Source organism: Artemia sp. Qi Xiang Cuo, chromosome 19, assembly GCF_049724085.1.
Source record: "Artemia sp. Qi Xiang Cuo chromosome 19, ASM4972408v1, whole genome shotgun sequence".
In the NCBI taxonomy this organism is placed as follows: Eukaryota; Metazoa; Arthropoda; class Branchiopoda; order Anostraca; family Artemiidae; genus Artemia; species Artemia sp. Qi Xiang Cuo.
Window position 1 is genome coordinate 45,726,411 of NC_142812.1, and position 12,426 is coordinate 45,738,836.

General features: G+C 34.7%; 1 protein-coding gene across 6 annotated transcripts in view; it reads left to right on the forward strand.

The window, feature by feature from the left end:
* The window catches only part of baz (par-3 family cell polarity regulator), a 229,921-nt gene that overhangs the window by 177,671 nt on the left and 39,824 nt on the right, over window positions 1-12,426 (forward strand). For all 6 annotated transcript variants that reach the window (XM_089105453.1, XM_089105456.1, XM_089105454.1 and 3 more), the window contains 4 exons: window positions 160-295; window positions 4,825-4,960; window positions 8,037-8,280; window positions 12,181-12,297. In XM_089105453.1, the coding sequence (XP_088961579.1) occupies window positions 160-295; window positions 4,825-4,960; window positions 8,037-8,280; window positions 12,181-12,297 (633 nt within the window). The remainder of the gene's footprint in view (window positions 1-159; window positions 296-4,824; window positions 4,961-8,036; window positions 8,281-12,180; window positions 12,298-12,426) is intronic.

Here is a 12,426-nt window from a genome sequence, read left to right on the forward strand (position 1 = left end):
AATATAAAATATATTTATCTAATAAGTATAAAATAAGAATATAATAAGAATAAATAATAAGATATAAAATATATTTTATCTAATAAGTATCATGCACCCTTACTACGCTGTGATAAGATACACTAGCTCTACTTTCATTATGAATTTTTTTCTTTGTAGATACGAATGCAGAATGACTCAAATTATCCGTACATGGGGCCTGGTGGTAAACCAATGCGTTCATGGGATGAAAGGGAAAATAGCCAAACAACTCCTTTAGAAGGAAAAGTGGGCAAAGAAAATATAAAAGACGATGGTAAGATTGAAACTTTTGATAACTTTGGAAATACTGAAAAATCGTTTCCTTTGCAAAATGTGGCTTGGTCTGGAAACATTACTGTTTCCCTTTTTTCTCGTTTTTTAAGTAATTAATTAAAAAAAACTTTTTTCACAAATTAAGTTTTCCAAAGAAAAGTAAAGAACTCCATTAAACCAAAAATGAGCAAAAATAAAATCAAATAATCTACTAAGCATCGATAAATAAATAAAACCCAAAACGAACAGAAATTACAATAAGTAACCGAGCCAAACTCAAAACGAGCAGAAACTAACATGATTAGGGATCAAAACCCCTATGCCTTCTCAAGGCCAGAACATAATTTGCACTTTACTGAATAAATATAAATGTTTTTACTTTCATAACTTTAATAAATCAAATAATATTAACATATTGATTACTAAACATCAGTATATGTATATTAAACTGACAATTAACATTCATGCATCTTTTTCAGTAAAGTGCAAATTATGTTCTGGCATTGGGAAGGCATAGGGATTTTGAGCCTTACTAATGTTAATTTCTGCTCGTTTTGAATTTGACTCGGTTATTTATTGTAATTTCTGTTCGTTTTAGGTTTCGTTTATTTATCGTTGGTGATTTGTGATAGTTTAACACTGGTTAGATTATTTAATTTTATTTTTGCTCATTTTTTGTTTAATGGAGTTTTTTACTTTTCTTTGAAAAACTTATTTTGTGGAAAAAGTTTTTTTAATTAATCTCCGTTCTTTTTATATTGACATAGTCTTTTCAGGGAAAAAGAAAATAATACTTTAAATCTTTTTTTTTAAGACTTTATAGTTTGGCCTGCTATTTTTATGCTGGAGAAAAATGTTCATCACTTTTTAACAACATACACCCTTTTAAAAATCTGGACACAGATAGTAGTGTTTAATTTAGTTTCATATCTCCTCTAGTTGACCGGAAATAAAAAACTTGATACCATTGGCAAAAAAATATGTTAACTGTCTTTGATAGCTTGGATACACTTACGCTATTTTGATTTGGTTAAATTTTAAGAGCAGAAGTAGCCCCGAAAATTGCCCTGTGGGCTGTGGGGGGAGTGTCATCCTCAAAAATATAATTTCCGGACTTTTTAACTACGTCGAACAAAATGGCTATCTGAAAATTTTGATTGGATGTGTTTAGGGATGGTGGTTGTGAGAGGGGTGTTAGTTATCCTCCAGTCACTTTCGACTATTAAAAAGGGCACAAGCACTTCTAATTTCCAATCGAATGAGTCCTTTTTGAAGTTTCTACAACATCACTATCTATAAAAACCTTATATGCCCCCAGGGCAAAACTTAAAACCATTGTCCCCGAGGTATCTGAGAAGGTTATCATCCTTAAAGAACTAGTTTCTAAAACTTTTAGGTAAGTTGAGCGATACAATTTAAAAATTTTGATTGGATGTGTTTGGGGAAAGCGTGGGCGTGAGAGGGGGACTAGTTGCCTTCCAATCACTCTCGACTATTAAAAATGGCGCTAGCCCTTTGAATTTTCAATCGAATGAGCCCTTTTTCAAATTTCTACGACAACGCTTTCAATAAAAAAAACCTTGTATGACCCCAGGGCATAACTTACAACCCTTACCCTGAGGGCTTTGAGGGGAGTGTCATCCTCAAAGATATAATTTCCGGTTCTTTCAACTACTTTGAACAAAATGGCTATCTCAAAATTTTGATTGATTGTGTTTGGATAAATGGTGGGCGTGGAAGGGGTGGTAGTTGCCTTCCAGTCACTTTAGACTATTAAAAAAGGCACTAGCCAATTCAATTTCCAATCAAATGAGCCCTTTTTGAAGGTTCTATGACAATGCTTTCTATAAAAAAACTTATATGTCCCCAGGGGATAACTTACAACCCTTGTCCTGGAATGCCCATGAATGTGGGGGGGGGGGTGTTATCCTCAAAGACCTAATTTCCAGAACTTTCAACTACGTTGAACAAAATAGATATCTCAAAATTTTAATTGGATGCTTTTGGGGAAAAGGTGGGCACGAAAGGGGGGTTAGTTGCCCTCCAATCACTTTCGACTATTAAAAAGGGCACTAGCCCTGTGAATTTCCAATCGAATGAACCTTTTTTTAAGTTTCTACGACAACGGCTTCTATAAAAACCTTGTACGCCCCCAGGGTATAGCTTACAATCCTTGCCCTGAGGGCTGCGGTGGAGTGTCCTCCTCAAAAACATAATTTCTATCCTGAAATCAACTACGCTGAACAAAATGGCTATCTCAAAATGTTGATTGGATGTGCTTGTGGAAATGGTGGGCGTGGAAGGGGTGTTAGTTGCCTTCCAGTGACTTTCGAATATTAAAAAGGGCACTAGTCGTTCCAATTTCCAATCGAATGAGCCCTTTTCTAAGTTTCTACGACAACTCCTGCGATGCTAAGTGCCCTGGCATGGAAAAAAAAATAATACATTGTGCCAACAGCATTCTTCACTTAGGTAGCTCTATTGCGCTGTCTATGCTAATAATATACTCGTACTGTAGATTATCAACACTGTGTTTGGATTCATGGTAGCTGCATGAAAAACAATTGAAAATAAAGACCTTCTTAGAGACTACGCAATAACTCTAATGTCTTGTCCGGTGATGAATCTGCTGTTTACAGTGTCTGAAGTCCCTTGTTTTTTTTTTTTTTTTTTTTTTTTTTTTTTTTTTTTTTTTTTTTTTTTTTAATGTATAAGTGGTTCTAGGGTTACATGTTCAACTGAAATATTTTTTTTTAATTGGTTTCAATTGCTTTTACTAAAAATCAAGTCGGGAAATGTGTGTAGAACTTACTGATCTGAAGTCAAACTTTACAGAGGTAAAACTAAACAAGTGCTTTTGCACTCGACTAACGAAAAGAAAAAAACATGAATCCATCTTGATCATCCTCTGAGATATTATCACAGTCATCATAAGCAAACCATTCAAAAACTAAAAATGTGGATGGAGACCCAAGCTATAATCAAGGGTCAACGGCTTTCTAAGTAAATTGCTAGAAAAAATTTTGAAGTTTATCGATTGCTTATATTGACTTTTCTTTTCCGTAATTGAAGTAATGTTAAACTCCATAAAGAGCTCAAATCTACTTGGTACTGTGTCTACGTTACGGAAACCCTAGCTCTGTTAGAATACGTAACGCAACGTAAAGTGTTAAGCTATGCTAGTGTGAAAGGTTCTACGGTGTAATGTGAATGAACCGTAAAAATGTCATTTATTTATGCAATGAAATGAAAATAAATTTTAGGACATTCAAACACAAAAGACTTTGGGATCAGGCCGTCACTCCCACTCAAAGCTCACCCATTACACTCATATATTGTAAATATATAAAAATGTACGTGTCCTACCTGACGAAAAAAAAATCGTATGTCTACAGATGGTTGGCGTAGTGCAGTTACCGATCTCCTAGTTCTTTGCCTTTGGCCGGGAATGCAATGCGTGGTTTGGGGTGTCACCCGACGCATCTCATGTTTTCCCCCCAGATAGCTCCAGGCCCCTAATTAGAATTGGTTCGACTCTGGCAGAGTTTACAGAGTCACACTGATGATTCCCGTTCCAAACCAAATAATCAGTTAAACCTGGAGTCGAATCCCTGTCCTGACGAAGAAAGGACTTCAAGTCTAGCGCGCCAACCACTCAGCTAGGACGGTTTACCTTCCTGACCAGTTAAGGTAAAATTAACTTATGGGAAACCTTCTAGGTTTAGAAGTCCAAAGCTGGCACCTAAGAGGAAAACAGCCAGACCCTCTACCCTATTATTTGACTAAAAACCTAAAGCTGAACATTGAAGCTTAAATAGTTGTATGCAATCTTTGTGTTCAGTGAGAAATGCAGCATTTCGTTGTGGATCTAAAAATGGTAAAATTTTAGAGGTCAACGTAGCAGCTTAGAAAATGCTAAATAAGAGCGATTCAGAAATGATTTGGGAAATGCTCAAATGCGGGAGACTTAGAAACTGAGAAAGAGTCGTACTCTTTTATTGCTATTTTCCACCCACCGGCGGATTGCAGACTGACTGATTGATCTGAATCTGTCAGTCTGCAAGTGATGCAGAAGTGGTCTGCCAGCAGCTTTAGATTTAGCTGAGCTGACCTTTTAAGAAAAAAAAAATACCTGTTTGGGTGAAAACGAACGTCCTGTTAACTTGGCTATTCGTTTTAGATTTAATTAGTGCCTTAGGTAGCTATAGATTTAGCTGAGCGGGACTTTTGTGGAAGAATATACGCCCCTTTTTCTAGGAAATTTGTTTGAAACTAAATTAATGATGTGCCATAGTGAAGAAATGTAGAAGCGGTATGCCACATCTACCTTTTACTTTAGCTGAGTAGAAGTTTTTTGGGATTGTATTCGCCCCTTTCCCTAGAGTCGCCTACTAACTTGGTTACCGTATTTCTTTTAGATTTAATAAGCGGTGTCCCACAGGTAGCTTTTCTTTAGTTGAATAGAAGTTGTTTGGGAGAGTATACGCCTTTTTCCCCAGAGCGTCTTTCTAATTTGGTTATTTCTTTTAGATTTAAGAAGCGGTGTGCCACAGGTAGCTTTGGATTTAGCCGATCAGAATTTATATGGAAGAACACCGGGAGAAGTGAAGAAAGCTACTAAAACTAAGAAGTCTAGTCTATTAAAGGGATTGGGGTCTGTTTTCAGGTAATCATATTCCGACGAAAATTGTTGAGTAAAATATCACGTCTGTCTGTCCAGTTGTTTTGAGGCAGTATGGAGAGTGTGAATAGTGCTAATTTTAATTAATTCCAAGCAAGCAGCTTTTGGGATATGCGTTACCGTAGACTAAAAAGAGAATCTTTTGAATAATTGCTGAATATTTTTTTTTTCGAATTCCTTCAAAATAATCAAAAATAAGTTTTCAGATCATAATTTTCGAGTTTTTCAGGAGGGACGTGGGCAAATAAAGGCGTACTCTTTTGAGAGTTTTATCTTGGTTGAAGTAATCAAATACCCCTTTACTACCCCTATAAATTGTGACTGCGCATACGTGTAAGAAGCTTTGCTATAGTTACATAGTATGGTAGATTGCCAAATTGAATATTTTTCACTTGTGAGTTAAGATTAATAAAAGTTTTGCGAGCTAAAACAATGCTATATAATAGTCCTAGAAACCAATTACAAAGTTGTAAGACCGGCTTGTGATGAAGAATGTGATTAGTCCTGAAACTAAATGGAAACCAAAGCCACCATAGCCACCAAAGCCTCCATATGCAGTTATGTGGTTTTACGCTTAGCGAGCACTAAGTTTGAAAATAAGGAACGTTGGTGAAAGATCAGCATAAAATGAGCAAAAACAAATATATCGTGATAGACCACCTCTAGAAACAAACGCTAACGTAAATCTAAGCTGTGCATTAATACGGAATTGCTAAAATTATTCAAGATTAAACACTTCAAATTATTAGTTAATAGACTCACCTACAAAGGCATCTTTCTAGAAGAACTAATTAGGCTATTTTATTCTGTTATATTTATCCATTTAGTTACATATCAATAGAATCCGCATTTCCTTCTGATAATAAAATATCACTTTAATTACTTAATTTTACAAATTTCCACTAGCCTATATTTTGTTCAATTACCCTTTAAACACAACTGTTGAATTTTGGGACAGGGACTCAAATTCTTGCGTCCCCAATCCTTTGCCTTGGGGTAGGGGTTAGTGATGTGACTCCACAAGCTTAGCTGCCATGAGTCCGGGGGACTAATGGTAAAATAAATCCCACGTAACACCTGAATTTCAGATGACAGGTGAGTTGGAAACCGCGTGGCCCTGCTGCAAGGTCAAGGAAGTACTATGCAACCGAGGAAGTTCGTTAGGGTAAATACCAAGCACCTTGAAAATTGCAAGGTATTGCAGACTAGTTTAAAGAGACCGGGAAATTTTTATAACATAAACGTCAACAACAAGAAGAACAATAGGGAATTCTTTTCGCAAGACAGTGGAATTTTATATTTGATTAATTACCTGCTCGTATTAATTACCTGAGAATTATACATTAATACAAGATCCTTATACATTCCTGCATGCATAAAGTATCGGGAGATGGAAATCCCCGGCAAAGGTTGGAAAATAATGGCCTGAAAATGAGTCATGTTTCTGGTTATTCAAGCCAGGGGACTGTAAGGATCTGTAAGGACTGGTTCCTAGTAAAGGGTTTTTGGCGATGGTGTTTCCAATGCACGTAGAATAGAATAGAATTTAAAAATTTATTTCACAGCATGATTGCCGAATTTGAATATAAGAATATAATGTATTAAGAATATATTTATATTTATAAATATATTCTTTCATATCGAAAGAATTCGACCTTCACGTCAAACATAATCCATTGTACGAAATACATAAAAAAAAGATGAGTCAAAATTTGGTTAAAAAGTCAAAAGGAAAAAATAAATAGATAACAATAAATTAATGACTGCGTTTTCCTGGCTATTATACAACTCAACAAAACTCGGAACGTCGCCGTTTTGCAGGGATTTCAGGCTTTTTTTCAGGATTTCAGGCCCTATTGAGGCTGTACTGTTCAATGATCAGATGAAAATAAACAACCGTTTATTACAAACGGTTGGTTGGTCTTTTTCATAAACAACAAAAGTTTTCCTCGTGCTTTCTTTTACGATTCGATGTGGCAACAAAGGAGAGAATTCACGCAACAATAATTTTTTAATAATTGTATAACGAAAAAAAATAAAATAAAATAACGGTGGTGATTTTGTTTCCTTAAGGAATAGCAGACGACAAAGAAAAAGATTTCGCTAAAGAAGATAATGAAGATGTCTTTATGGTGTCTGATATTTCTGATAAATTCTTGTTCTTCCGTTAAATGAATGTTAAGACAGTTCAACGATAACTTCGTGTCAAAATACCCCTTTAGATCGTTTGATTTATTTTTATTTCTTTTTTATGAAACTTGCTATTTTCTTGATATATTCTCTTTTTTTATTTTTTGCCTCAATTTTTTTTAGTCTGTTCTCTTTTTTTTCTCTTCCTTCATTTCACACAGTAGCTGGTTTACAAGTTTACACAAAGCTTCTTACATTTTTTTTTCTTTTTTTCTTCTTGTCATCACATATGTTTTATTACTTTTCTCTTTTCTATTGTAGTCAATTGGAATGCCAAAGTCTTAATTAACCTTGTGGTTGATTTTCCTTTCTTTTCAATTTATATGAAATATAAAAATTCTATAAAATATAAATAAATAGTAATGGAATTTAAAAGTAAGTAATTATATAAAAAATAAAAGTAAGTAATTATATAAAAAGTAATACATGTATGAACGTACCAAACGGAAAAGAAATGCATCCTTTCACTTAGTCACTCACCCCCCCCCCCACCCCAAACCGTATAATATGAGAATGCCTGGTCACAATGTCACAGAATAAATAATATTATGAAAACTTTCAATCACAGGCGTGTATTTTCTGTTTGTAAGAGGTTTAGATTGTGAGAGGTTTGACACTCTGTGAAGGATATTAACTTCTCTTTTTTTTTTCTTTTTTTTTCCCCGTCCAAAATTAAGAAACGTGGTTTGTAATGCCTAAGTTTCTCAAACTTTCCTGGAGAAGGCGGGGCAGGGGGGTTTAAATTTATGGCTGAACATCCCCCCCCCCGATGTTTATATATATATATATATATATATATATATATATATATAAATATATTAGTCAATTGTCTTTTATAATTCATCCTAATTCAATTTAATCATTTTGACAGATTCGGGAAACATCGGAAGGATGATGCACCATTAGAAATTGTCAGCCGGAGTGAGTATGCAGATAGTCATGAACTTAGTCGGCATATGTTGAGGAGAACTTTGCCTCATGAGAGGTTGAGAGCTACGACAGAGCCTCCTGCCAATGAAGTCGAAAGAGAAGAAAGCCGAACACCAGCTGATGAAGAGCAGCGAAAAGTTCAGGAGCAATATAGAAGACTAGTCGAACGTGGGATGGGCCCCCCGGTAACTATATAAATATATTTCTATATAATATAAATAAATATATAACTATATAAATATATTTTATATCTTATTATAAAAGTGATAATGTAAGTAGCCAGTAAAACAATTGGCACTATTAAATAGTAGTAATAATAACACTAGGCAAACAAAGTATATATTAGAAATATGTGTTTTTCTATGACGAACACCGGCTTAATTTAATCAACTAATTAACCAAACATTGATTATTAATCAGATTGGGTTAACTTAAAATACTGATTCGATTCCAGAATTTGAGTTATGTATGTTTAAAACTTAAAATATGAAGCAGGGTTTTAGCCTGCAATTTTTTTTTTATTTAGCTGCAGAATTCAGTAATTAACCGACTGAAAATTGTCCAATTGGGCATTAATATTTACAACGACTATTTTCGTAAAGCGATCTTGACCGCACCCCTGCTATTCTTTATCGATTGATGAGAATATTTACAATGACCGTTTTAATAAAAACCATCATGACCACCCATCAGAGGTTCTTCAACTAGATTTATTATATATATTAATTAAAAAGCTTTTCCCACAAAATAAGTTATTTAAAGAAAATTAAATAACTACATTAAACCAAAAATGAGTAAAAATAAAATCAAATAATTTTTCAAGCGTAAAACTACCACAAATCAGCATCGATAAATAAATGACACCCAAAACGAACAGAAAACACAATAAAAAACCTAGTCAAGCTCAAAACGAGCAGAAATTAACATGAGTAGGGCTCAAAACCCCTATGCATTCCCAAGGCCAGAACATAATTTGTACTTTACTGAAAAAAATATAAATGTTTTACTTTTATGACTTTAGTAAATCAAATAATATTAACATTTTGATTAATAAATATCAGCATATGTATATTAAACTGACAATGCACATTCATTTGTATTTTTTTCAGTAAAGGGCAAATAATTCAGAGAGAGTTTGTCCGTCCGGAAACCTTGTATTGAGAGGTTCAAGTCTCAATTCAAGTTTGTCGAAAACATCCGCAAGATAGGCCAACCTACAGACCCAGTCCTGGTTTTCAAAAAGTGAACTGAATGCAGACTTTTGCTCCAGAAGAAACATATGAACTTCTTGTCGAAGCTCGAAAAGTCTGTTTTAATATTTTCCCAAAAGACAACCAGCAAACTTCTGTGTGCAGAAGTAAATGTTGATGTTCCGAACCCATCTCTTGGCAGAGCAACTTGAAGAGTCTTGAGTTCAGTGGTCGGGCTTTGATGAAGTTGATCACTTTTACAGCCTCGTTGAGGGTCTTGTGCAGATGTGCGTTCATCCTTTTCGATGCAAGAGCTTGCCTGTGGATGATGCAGTGCAACCACTTCACCTTTGGATTTTTCTTCCTTATCCAGGCCATGAGCCTATTATTCTTCCCTGTTAGGGTGGCAGCCCCATCACTGCAAACTGAGAGACACCAGTCCCACGAGATACCCATTTCTGCGAAGAATTTGTCACTCACCTTGAATAGTTCTTCTCCTTTTGCTCTTGACTGTAGGTTTCGAAAAAACAGAATGTTTTCTCTTATGTCAGAACAGTCTTGATATCGAACAAAGACGACCACCTGGGCTTCACCTGACACATCCGTGCTTTTGTCAAGCTGTAACGCAAACATCTTCGTCGTCTTTATTTGCTCCACAACCTGCATGACAATATCGCTTACAATGTCTTCTATCCTTCTTGAAATAGTATTGTTCGAGACAGGTATAGACTGAAGGGCAGTAGCAGTTTTCGTATCAAACATTATTTCACTGACTTTCACTAGTGCTGGTAATATCAGACTTTCGGCAATGGTGTGCGGTTTTTTCAGTTTCGCAACTAAATAGGACACAGCATATGAAGCCCGGAGAGCTTTGGAAGAAAATGATGCCACTTTTGCAATTTCCAAACAGTTACTAGCGAATGCTTCTTGTTTACGCTTGAAAAACTCTATCGGCTTACCGACATGAGAAGGGTACGCATTACTGAGATGCTGGTTCATCTGCGCAAGTTTCATGGAACTGTTGGCCAAGACTTGACCATAAAGAACGCACTGTGCATTCACTGGATCAGATTTTGTCGCTCTAAATCCGAGCCCTAGGTATTCTGACAAATATCGACGCACTTTAACCGAAAATGATTCGTCATATTTCTTCTTCTTAGGTGCAGGTTCTGAGTTTGGGATACAATTCATTCGGCTTCTTGTTATTCCTGATCAGGAATCTATCCATGTTTGTTTGCAACCACAATTCACGAACTTGGTGTTTCAGCAGAGGACAAGACACTGAAATCGCTGGGTTCAAATTGTCTGTGACTGAACTGATCGAGACCTTACGGCTATGGAGAAAAATTAGCAGGTTACTGAAAGCGAAAGTTTTGAAAATGAGTCTGAAATTACGTACAATGGGTTATCTGATTTTTAGGAAAAGGATGGAACTGAGTCAGAAATTTTTTTAAAGATGTAGATTAAATTAATTTTGGGACCTTCGCGTACCCTTTGGAGTACGCGTACCACCGGTTGGGAACCACTGAACTAGAGGAGATATGAAACTAAATTAAACACTACTATTTGTGTCCAGATTTTTAAAAGGGTGTATGTTGTTAAAAATTCCTGAAAATCTTTCTCCAGCATACAAATAGCAGGCCAAACTATAAAAAAAAAACAACGAAAAAAACAAAAAAAAGAAAATATTTAAAGTATTATTTTCTTTTTCCCTGAAAAAGAAAATTTGGGTTTCATTTATTTATCGATGCTGTATCGATGGGGAAAAAAAATAATACTTTAAATCTTTTCGTTTTTTTAAGAATAAATGAATGTGCATTGTCAATATAATATACATATACTGATATTTAGTAATCAAAATGTTAATATTATTTGATTTATTAAAGTTATAAAAATAAAAACATTTATGTTTTTTCAGTAAAGTGCAAATTATGTTCTGGCCTTGGGAAGGCATAGGAGTTTTGAGCCCTACTCATGTTAATTTCTGCTCGTTATAAGTTTGACTCGGTTATTTGTTGTAATTTATATTCATTTTGGGTTCCATTTATATATCGATGCTGATTTGTGGTAGTTTCACGCTTGGTAGATTAATTGATTTTATTGTTGCTCATTTTTGGTTTGATGGAGTTCCTTACTTTTCTTTGAAAACCTTTTTTTGTGGAAATTTTTTTTTATTAATTAATTATAATTATATGTCCGTCCTAATGCTGCTGGGGAAGTGCATATGACACTTCATCCTGTACTAATTCTATGTTATTCCGCTTTGTCTTGTTGATGGCTACTAAAATAAATTGATTATTCCTGGATAATAAAATAATAGATAATATTGATAATATATAGAAAAAATATTGAATATAGCTGAATAATATTGAGTATTAAATAAAACAATTGCCGTATAATATTTCGTTCTCAATATACCTTGATTTTTTTTTTTTTTTTTTTTTTTTTTTTTTTTTTTTTTTTTTGTAAAATATGTTGTATCCCCTTAGTTCACTGATATATAACTGAAAAAAGGTGGACCTCCACCTTATCATCAATCAGTCGGAAACTACGAAACACTCTTTTCTGTACTGATATTGAATCAACAAGCTTTCCAGTGCCGAAATTTCCAGTAATTAAATTTAGTTTTTTTTCAATTTTGTCTGAAATTCCTCATCACCAGAATGTTTTCTTTTCTCACATATGTTGCCGTAGTATGTGAAAAATTTTTATTTGGCCACATTTTTTAATGGCCACGCATGGACTCACATTTTCTCACATATTGTGCCGTAGTATGTGAAAAATTTTCATTTGGCCACATTTTTTAATGGCCACAACCCCATGGACAATACAGAATTGGCAGTCTTGTAAGTTTTCTATGTTATTTGCTCCAATGTTGCCTATCGTCATTTTCAGGGTTTTGCGGACCTGATACCGCCAAATTCACGGCCCAGAATCCCTCCTCCTGATTCAAGGGGACCTCCACCTTATCATCATACCCAGAGAAGTGATGATTATCCTAGAACAAGACAGGTAATTTCACAATTGATTTGTTTTTCCTAGTTGACAAGTTTCATGGCTGGCAAGCTTCTAGCTTTTTAGTATTTGCAGGGCTTTTTTATTTTAGATAGTACTATACTTTTTTTTCTAATTCCCAGCAAG